This window comes from Lolium perenne, chromosome 2 (genome assembly GCF_019359855.2).
Source record: "Lolium perenne isolate Kyuss_39 chromosome 2, Kyuss_2.0, whole genome shotgun sequence".
In the NCBI taxonomy this organism is placed as follows: Eukaryota; Viridiplantae; Streptophyta; class Magnoliopsida; order Poales; family Poaceae; genus Lolium; species Lolium perenne.
The window spans coordinates 280,254,258-280,265,111 of NC_067245.2; the positions used below are offsets into that span (position 1 = coordinate 280,254,258).

The following is a 10,854-nucleotide window of genomic DNA, read 5'->3' on the forward strand; positions in this document are numbered from 1 at the left end:
GAAACAAATAAATAAGAGATTGATTTCTTGTTTGAGTGGCCCAAACAGAAGCTAAAACACACACAGAACCCCGTTTGACTGATTTCTTCATATCTACGGTTTTCTTCTATTTCGTTTCCAACCAAAACAATTGATGGGCACAGCCACAGATGGACCCATCCGCGCAGCTTAATTAGCTCGCCATGGACGCATCTTTGAGAAAGGTACGAGCAACTATGCTCCGGCCTTGCGTCTAGCTAGGCTGCGCCGAGGCCGGGCTACGCAAGAGCACCGGAGACATCATATGCCTCCCCAAATCGGCGGTTCTTCAGAATACAGATTCAAACCATATACTTTTCTCGGCCACGGGCTCCGGCCGGCCGCTAGCTCGCCATCGACATCGACACCTTCCTGACCTCTCGCTGCCCTCGACGGGACTCCGATGTTCCAGATGAGTACCGCTGCAGCCTCCGGGCTGCGCGCCTGTCGCGGACGTCGTCGAGGCGCATCTGCTCGTGGCGGCAGTCCTCGCTGCAGAAGGGGGTGTCCCCTCTGTACATGAAGACGTCCCTGTCGCGCGCGAGCGGCTTGGCGCAGAGCGCGCACGCGTCCAGGGCGTGCCGGCCCGGCTCGCCGACCGGCTCGGCGTCGAAGAAGAAGGCGCAGGCCACGGACGCCGCCATGGTATACTTGGCTGGGTGTAGAAGTGGTTTTTCTAGCAAGGCCGCTACTGAGCTTGAGCTAGCAGTAGCTTCGCCGTGCGCAGCTGCTCTCGGTGTGAGGAAGAACTGAAGAAAAGGGGTGTGACGGTGTGAGCAGAAGGCTGGGTATATATGGATGAACATGGCGAGGCGCGCTTGCTGGAGTAAGAGCATCTCCAGTAGCTCATCCAAATTTGGTCCTCTATATCTCCATATAAATGATCATCTATAAAGATTCATTTTTAGATGTCTCCAGTTTTCCAGCAGATCATCTATAACCAGGACATTTATATTCTCTCTCCTATATTTTAATATTATTCTATAACTACTATTTAACAGATGCAGTACCAAGACAGTAGCAAAGCAGAAAAATCAACTTCCATGCGATGCAGTACCAAGACATGGCCTCCGCCGCCCCCTGCTCCCCTGCCCTCCGCCGCCCCCTGCTCCCTTGCTCCCTACCACCATGCCCGCCGCTACCCCTGCTCCCCTGCTTCTTCCCAGCACGGCGCACGACGGCGGCTCCCTCCCATGCCCTCCGGCCCCCATCTCAGCCGCCTCCGTCGCCCCATCTCGGCCGCCCCCGTCGCGCCATCTCGGCCGCCCCCATCGTCCCATCTCGGCCGCCGCCGCCGTCCCCATCTCGCCTGCGCCGCCCCGGGCCCTACATCCAGCGCCGCCGCCGTCCCCATCTCGCCTGCGCCGCCCCGGCCCGGGCCCTACTTCCAGCGCCGCCGCCGTCCCCATCCTACCTACCGCGCGGCGATGCAAAAAAAAGGTACAGGGCGCATACCTTCGGCGAGTCGCGGACAGGCGTCGGCGTACTCCTCCTCGTCGCATGCAGCTTCCGATTCGCGCGGGAGACAATCGGAATCGCGCGGGAGGCGAGCGGAATCGCGCGGGCGAGGGAGCGATGATCCCGGCTTGGTCACCCAGAAGTGGAGGACGCACCCGAGAGCTGGATGGTCATGTATCGACCCATGTCCATATACATGTGCTGCTGGAGACGGTTTTTGGGGTTTGTCCTCTATATTTCCTATACATGTCCATATAGATGAGCTTCTGGAGATGCTCTAACCGGGGATGAAGGAGTGTTGGACTGCTTGTTTTTTCACCCATGGGCCACGGTGGAGGTGGAGTGCGGTGGTTGGCTCGAGGGCCGCCGTGGGGCAGGCACTCACTCCGTCACTCGGCTCGGCCGCGACGAAGACGACACGAGCTGAGTTATGTTTGACGTGGACACGAACTCTGAAACAAACGGAAGGGTCCCTCCTATGGATGATGTCCCCGTCGATGCAGAGGAAAACCGGGTGCTAGCTAGTAGGCGGCTAGCGCTAGCTCCGATCTACGGGAACCGGAAAAATACTGCAACTTGCTACTCTTTCGGAGCAAAAGCTAGACGCAAATATTCGCGCCAATAATTAGCGGCCAAGCGTGAGCGTCCGCCGTGCAACTTGTCGGAATTTAGGGCATCAAATCTACTTCAACTTTGGCTTAGTTTTTTTTTCGATAAAGGGAATATATTAATATCGAGAGATATCAATTATACCCAGCCTCTGCAACAACGCACCACCCTAATGGCACTACGGATGCACACAGCCAAAAAAAGAAAAAAAGAAAACTAAGAAACAAAAGTCCCGCACTAAGATCACCCACCTAACAATGAATACATCCACCACCATGACAACACCTGAATTGCAGACTCTCCAAAAAACGACGCCTCCAAGAAGGGAACAGTGCTCCAACACCGTCGTCGCCCGATCAAAGATCTTAGGTTTTCACCCTGAAGATAGTCCCCACTCTCAAAACAATGCCTCCACTAAGGTCACTGCCAGGCACGACCAGTTAAGACCAAACATTGGGTTTTCACCCTGAAAGGTAGGACTCTGCGCTTCACATGTATTGTCGCCCCCACTTTCATACCACTGTTGTGAAGCCCGGACACCAAGCAAGCCTCTCAACAGCGCGGAGACTTGAACCTCCCTTAGCTAGTCCTCCCCTCCAGCCTTCATGAAATTCTCTTCTTCCGACTTTCATCATGGATCCATAGTCACTTGATGTCAACACAGAAAAAGAGCTTCGCGCCGCTCCCTCCAGAACCAAACGGTCGGAATAAACGCATGGGTGCGCACGACCGAATACCTCCGATCCAGCAAACTCCAGGCAAAGCACTGTTACATTCGCCGGTGGAGCCTTCCGGAACTCAACCCTCCGGCCAGATCACGAGTCCAGGCCTCCGGTAGGTCCTCCTCTTCACGCAAGAGAGGCCCTAGGACCGCCGCCTTTATTCAGTCCGGACCCCCACGTCGGCGACCATCCCGGGCTGGCCAACCCAGCCCTCCACCGGCGACACCATCGCTGGCTTCCATGCACATCCGTCTCACCACCGGATGGCGATGATAGATCAAAAATCCACCACCACCAACCACAGGCCGACCCTCTCCGGCGAAGAAGAGGCCACCTCCTCCGTCAAACCCAAGGCTGCTGCCCCGGGCGCCCTCGGGTCGCGGAAGATGCCCGAGATCGCCTCCATGCACCAACGAGAGGCGGGGGTGGATGGCATGGCGCAGACCGAGGGTCTGGCCGCCGCCCACCACCAACCCCTGCCGGAGTACTGCGGGAAGCCGACGAGAAGAGGGAGACCGCAGCGCCGCCCATCCCACCCGCGCTGACCGGTCCGCCAGGGGACAGCCGGCGGGAGGAGGGCCGCCGCCGCCGTCGCCCATCCCACGCGCGTCTTCCCCGCCAAGCATCGAGGAGGTGTGGATCCGGCCGCCGATCTCCACGCGGCGACGAGGAAGGGCCCCCGCCGCCGCCACGCCCCGAGGGACTTTGCCCCCGGCGGCGCTACCGGCGGCGGCGGCGGCGGAGGGCAGGGTGCGGGAGGGTTAGGGTTGGGGGCAGGGTGCGGGAATAGGCATTAACATGTCGCTCATGTACTCTCAATTGGTTGGCACTTTGGCTTAGTTAAACTAAGGGAAACGTCTTAGTGGAAGATAATTGGGGCTCAGCACTTTAACAAACGTACGAGAGGCCACAGGCCACAGGGTTAGGCACTTGGTTAGTATAGTTTTTTTTGAGTAAGTTTAATTAAGAAAAACAACATGACACATGCATTACAAAACTTAAACACATGCATCACACTTAGACATCTAGTATCATGGAACAAATACTAGCGGAAGAAAAGAGAGAAGAAGGCACATACATTGTGACCGCAGAAGTTATCGCTGCAACTACACCGTGGTCATTATTGATGTCGCCCATGATGTTTTCGAGGTCACCGAGTCTGGTGAAGAAGTAAACGGCGAGGAAGATCGCAAACGAATGTAAGACGACAAGTTAGCTGTCGGATGGAGGTGCGCAGACAAGTCGATGGGCTCCCACAAAATCTTATTGCAAGTCATCACGTGCAAAATCTCAAAGGATGTCGTTTTAGAGTCTTGCTCACCTGGACGACCGTGCACCCAAGCACTGGGATGGGGAGGCAAAAAGGGCAGCACAACAATTATATCTCTTCTCATTATAGCAGACGGAGGAACTTGGCCAACCAAACAGACACACGGTGCAGGAAGACTCGACAAGCTCGATAGGTGTCAAGCATGCACACTGGTGTGTTGACACATACACCCCAACGGCGCACCGAGGAAAAAAAAGTTCTTTTGCATAACCAATATTGAAATCAAACTTGAGCCACAAAACACGATGTGTGTGCGCGTGATGAATGACGAGGCAAGGGCGCGGCGAAGGAAGAATACGCCTGAACTCGTTTTATTCATACTAACTTAATTAGAACCACATCCATTTTAAAATAAGTGTTTTAATTTTACCTAGATACGGTGAGACACTTATTTTAGGAATGAGTAAGAGTGTAGAGTGGAAATTATTAACCACTTCAACTCCATGCCAAACTAAACTTAATCCCAAAAACTATCACTAAATGGATCTGAAAATTTTAAAATTTGTAATCCCTCCATCCATAAAAAGATATCACATTTTTTTCAAAATTTAGATGTATCTAAATTTATTTTAGTACGTAGATACGCCTAAATTTATTTGAAGTTGAGACATCTTTTCATAAATGGAGAGAGTAGTCTATATGGTACATGACAGGGTCACATATAGATCCAAGACCCTTTTTTTTTTTGTAGGAATCGTATAGATCCAACACGAATAGTAAAGTGAATGCCAAATGCTTACGCACTATGTATTGCGCACTTGGAAGTATCATGCGTGTGGTGTCTTTTTTCACCAGAAATTTTAAAAAGAAACAAAGTTGGATGCCTCCCTTCAAAAAACAAGTCTGTGCTCCATACGGGAATCTTTGATGCGGTAGTGCATGCGCGCCATGCGGCACCTTGCGTACGGTCGCCGGGACACCAGAAGGTCGGCAGGGACGCAGAACTAACTATTTTCTTGTACTCCTACTGTAACTATACAGCTTGTCTGTTGTTTATCCGCAGGCTGCCATGTTTCATCTTGGTTGGCGTGCACGTTTCGGTGCAAGGCCGGGGGCAGCACCTTGCACGCTGCAATCTCGCACACCTGCACGCCTCAAGATTCCAACCATGGTTTTGTTTTTGGTTTCGAGGCCGGCTGACCTCCGTTTGCACGAATATGCTAGGGGCAAATGGCATCTGGCACTAGCGTCACGCAGGCATGCTTCTCTCCAGGAGGCAAAACTTTCTCGAGATGTGCCTCCGGTTAATTTATTTATGTGGCTTACCAAGCATTGCACGTAATCATGGGAGTCTGCAAGTAAATCATCTGCGGGAAGAAGTAGTTGCTACTCTGACACTCCGTGCAAGCATTTTTGACATAAATTATGTATGTTTTAGTTGGTTTGGTTTGGCTCACGAACAAAAATCACGCTATCTAGGTCAAAAAAAAAAAAAAAAAACAATCACGCTATCCTCCTCTTATCCGTTTGCGTCGGCAACGACCCAGCGGTTAAACCCAATTTTTTCGTATAATATTTGATATATTTAAAAGTCATTTTACATAGTGTAAAGAAAAGTTATAAAAAATAAAAGGTAGAACTCATCTATGGTTTGTAGCGGCTGGACCGCTTACTCCTCGTCGTTCTTGGCAGCTAGGTCGATGTACTCCGCGCGGGCCACATGGCCATGAGAGGTGTCAGAGCTATTGACCCTGGAGGGGTCGGTGGGGGATGTGTCGGCGTAGGTCATGCCTCAGTCTATGGCGATTGTGCTAGTGGTTGTTTGCGGGCGTCATGGAGTCTCGGCGGCAAGGCAGGGTGTCCCTGCGGAAGCGTGGGCTACCGCATCTGCACAACAAGGCCCTACCAACCGGCTATGTCCTCGAGCTACGTGGCAGCAATGGATAGCCGGGGAGCCTCGTAATAGTCCAGTTTTGGTGGATGGAGGGGCAGTTCGTCCTCCTTCTTCATGGCCGCTAGCTGCTCGTGGTCCCACACGAGGAGGCCGAGGTAGTCCACGGTGTCATCCCTCGGCTCCTTACTCGGGATGTCATCGCCGCCGACGATGGGATCCTCCTCCCCTCTTCACGTTCGCAAATAGGGCTTCGTCGTTATCCCACTCATCGTAGCTGTGGAAGCTAGCGCGGTGTTGCTGGACACACTCCTGAGGCCCGAACGTGTCCGGCCAAGTTGAGTTGAGAGCGTAGGCGGGGTCTGCACACAAATCCGGTGGCAGGATCTCCCGAAGGTGCCTGATCTCGTCATGTCGTGTCCACCCTTCCCGCGCATTACCGACACTTGCAAGACATGCAACCTTCGCACGTAGGTGCCAACCGGAGGAAAGGTGGATGTCGTTAAATCTTGTCGGCGTCCTCGTTCGGTAGAGTGACCACGCCACATCCACGACAATGTATTGGCGATTGCCTTGAGGCTTAGGCTGCGAGGACCTAACCTCACGGTCGTTCATCGACTTCTTCCACTGCCACATGGACTCCCTGTGGGGACTTGCCGATGGTCTAGGTCTAGGGGTAGGCTTGATTATAAATGGAAATGGAGAGTTTGTTGTGCGGACCGGTGAGCGCAACAGGTTACCTTAAAAAGGATAGGACCCCCTCATCTGCATCCACGTGTATGTGGCATTGATGCCCTCGCTGAAGGCCAGACAACTCATTGATGTCGACATGGAAGGGTAGCGCCATCCGCCGGTAGTTGCACGAACACAAAATACGAAGCGAGCATGGAGACACTGCCAAACGGGCCGCGACGGACACGGGAGGACGCGCGTTGTCCATGCCGTGTGCGTGCAAACATATTCCGATCCCAAATTTGAGCCTAGAATGGATCGGCCCACCATCCGACCGCGAGTTTTCGTATCCTCCCATGCAAGGAAACCAAAAGAACCACCTCGGTTTGTTTGGGTTGCACGGCTTGAAGATACCCTCATACTTCCATTAGTCTCGGTTTATTGGGTTGAAGCGCATCCCCTGATCATCCATTTAACTAACATCGTATAAATTATACTCCACGGTGGAGGTGGAGTGCGGGGGTTGGCTCGAGGGCCGCCGTGAGCCAGGCACTCACTCCGTCACTCGGCTCGGCCGCGACGAAGACGACACGAGCTGAGTTATGTTTGACGTGGACACGAACTCTGAAAGAAACGGAGGGGTTCCTCCTATCGATGATGTCCCCGTCGATGCAGAGGAAAACCGGGTGCTAGCTAGTAGGCGGCTAGCGCTAGCTCCGATCTACGGGAACCGGAAAAATACTGCAACTTGCTACTCTTTCGGAGCAAAAGCTAGACGCAAATATTCGTGCCAATAATTAGCGGCCAAGCATGAGCATCCGCCGTGCAACTTGTCGGAATTTAGGGCATCAAATCTACTCCAACTTTGGCTCAGTTAAACTAATGCAAACGTCTTAGTGGAAGATAATTGGGGCTCAGCACTTTAACAAACGTACGAGAGGCCACAGGCCACAGGGTTAGGCACTAGGTTAGTATAGTTTTTTTTTTGAGTAAGTTTAATTAAGAAAAACAACATGACACATGCATTACAAAACTTAAACACATGCATCACACTTATACATCTAGTATCATGGAACAAATACTAGCGGAAGAAGAGAGAGAAGAAGGCACATACATTGTGACCGCAGAAGTTATCGCTGCAACTACACCGTGGTCATTATTGATGTCGCCCATGATGTTTTCGAGGTCACCGAGTCTGATGAAGAAGTAAACGGCGAGGAAGATCGCAAACGAATGTAAGACGACAAGTTAGCAGTCGGATGGAGGTGAGCAGACAAGTCGATGGGTGTTGCCTGCCAAAACCCACCGGCGAGCAGCAACAGGCAACACGGAGAGCCGGGAGGCTCCCAGGACTGCTGGTGGGTCCTGGTTCCTCGGGCGACGGCCCGTAATGCTCCGGCACACGTCCTAGCTGGTGCAAGGGCGTGCCACCTGACCTATACCTGGTCAGGAAGGTGATGAGTTGATTCGATTAATTTCCTGCATGGCAGACACGTAAACATTAAATACGAGTCTCGATCGGCTCTCAGGTTATCCTGTGAATCGGCTCAAAGAGCCGATCCACCCATGATTTGTATTGGGTCTACGATAACATGGTGGTCCTGCTTGATCAACACTAAGTTAAAACGATCTACGACGATTTAGGGTTTTCACCACATAACCGGAACGTCCTACACGTAGTTGAGCCTGGCAGATACGAAAGATAACAGAAAACCAGCCCTAGAAAAGGCCTAAAAACCAACATGGAGTTGATTCCCGGAACATCCCTTCTAGGATCAGCAAACCGTACCTTACGCACTACTGGATCATTCAACCCGTTTGCAAGGCCTAACCATATGGATATCAAACTAATCCTTGAAGAACAAGGAACAACCGTAACAGATCAAATCTACTAAATAAAGACTAAGCAAGATGCTGCCCTTACACCTAAGATGGGTGCAAGGGCAGCTAGATATCCAGGGGTAGCATAACTAAGCAAATACGTCGAGAAAGTACCAATGCTAGCCCTAACATATCCATGATAACGGTGTTGCTCGCCATCAACAAGGCTTCAGCACGAGCAACACAAACAACGAATAAACAAGATGCTGCTCAGATCGCAAGATGCGATCTGGGGTGGCGATGCGCCTAGATTGGTTTGTTGTGAACGTGATCGTCCTCCTTTCTCAAAAACCCTAGATACATATTTATAGTCCGTAGAATTTCTAACTTGGGAATAAACCCAACTGCGTACGAGCTAAACTCTATCTCTTAATTCTAACCGACACGTAACCTACCATAATTTACAGATACACGGGCAATCTAGCCCAAACTCTTGTACAAGGCCGAATTATAAATATTGTACGTGCATATTCTCTAAGCCCATTTAATCACGGCCCATCTCCGGACTTGGTTAAAATCTGGCGATAACACATGCCCCCCTGGTTTTGGTAATGATAATTCCAAAATCACTCTGTTTTTTCTTCGTCGGGTCATGTCGTGGCAGAGCAGAACCGTCACAGTATCCTTCATCATGATGCCTTGCCTTCTCAACTTCTCTGCACGATTTGACAATCCTTTGGCACCACTTCCTCGGAAACCGCCGCAGCATTAAATCTCCACTATATCCCCTTTATTTAACCGCACCGAGCAGTTCGCCTCTTCATCCTCTTGCTCCGCACTAGCCATCGAAAAGCCCTCTCCTCTGCAACCATGTCTTCCTCTTCCTCCTCTGCCTCATCGGGTCTCTCCTTCCAATCCTCCTCCTCCAGCGAGCCGATGCTAGAGTACGACCAGATGGCGCAGTACGAGAAGGAGGCTCCCGAGCATTGGGACGAGAGGGAGTGGGACTTCACCGTCAGGGTGAACGACGCACCCCTGACCGTCGTCGGGTCAGACGACGACTTATCCCTGACCGACGGGGAGGCGGACCTCCGGTTCCTCGTCGACGGGGAATTGGAGGCGGAGAGCGCGGACAACCTCTTCTCCTGGGCCAGCTTCACCTCCTACGACGAGGAGGAGGAAGAGGAGGATGACGACTCCTCCGACGAGTACCCGTCGGCGAAGCGCTTCCGCGCGGGGTCGGATGACGACGACGACGATGACGAGGAGGAGGAAGAAGCCCCTGCCGAGGGCTACGGCAGCAGCGACGAGGAGCTCACCGGCAGCAGCGCCGACGGCAGCTACGATGGCGACGACGAGGGCAGCGACGGCCCCTAGATTAGGAACTACTAGCATAGGACTAGTAGTAGTAATCGGCTCTTCTTTTGTTCTTCCTTTCTCGAGCAATCGACTCTTCTCTGTGAAAAACCCTCTTTATCAATGAAGAAAATGTTTCCATGTCGATTTTGCTTTTATATCAATTTTGCCGATTGTCAAAGCAAGTCAACGCGCAAAGAGCCGATGGCAGCGCATCGGCCTTTACCATAAAACGCGAGTAAGGCCAAATCAGTTGCCTATTCAAACGGTAACCTGCAACCCTTGTCTGAAAGAGTAAACTCAAATCCCCAAACTGCCGCTCGAACAGATCCAACTCACGGCCACGCGAATCTCAGATCTCAATCGCGTAGACTCAACTCAGCAGCGAATCAAATGGCGGAATCATCCAGTGCCAACGCTACGGTCTCTGGCCTAAAGGTAATCCTCAACCGCTCCTCGCCATCCGAGCAATAGTGCTAGAATTAACAGCAAACACCTGAATTAATGTCTCATTCCGTTATTAATTTTAGGTATCAGACATTCTGCTGCCGCATCCTTCTCTTCCAAATTCTCTCTGTCTTGGCCCTCGTTCTACCGAGAGTCCTGCCCATTTGATTTCATGCGAGGCCAATAGAATTCCCTTCGTAAACCAGAATTTAGATCTAACTTCTTGGGCCGACTGCTTACGAGCCTGGCCTAACCCTCCTGAAGATTGGGTGTCATGGTACAGTAGAGTATCCAAAACTCACCAAGCCACCTGGGAAACCGCAGGAATAGCCGATGCTTTGTCTTTATCATTGTCTCCCCTTGAGAAACATGAAAACCTTCTGAAAACCATCGGCTACTTTTGGTCTGATGCTCTGAACTGCTTCATGTTTGGCCACGGCCCCATGACACCAACTCTGCTAGATGTGGCCATGATCACTGGTCTAGACATTGCATCCCCCAGTCCCTCTGCTTTTATGCTGCCAAAGGTTCCTTTCACACTCTCCTCCAAAACAGAGTGTACAAGCTGGGGTGCCTACCTTAGACTCCAC

At 51.9% G+C, this 10,854-nt stretch overlaps 1 protein-coding gene across 1 annotated transcript; it reads right to left on the bottom strand.

The window, feature by feature from the left end:
• On the bottom strand, positions 1-815 carry LOC127336525 (FCS-Like Zinc finger 2). The gene has a single exon (XM_051363346.2). The coding sequence runs from the start codon at positions 660-662 to the stop codon at positions 363-365; it is 300 nt and encodes a 99-aa protein (XP_051219306.1). The 5' UTR covers positions 663-815; the 3' UTR covers positions 1-362.
• Between the last annotated feature and the right edge of the window lie 10,039 nt (positions 816-10,854).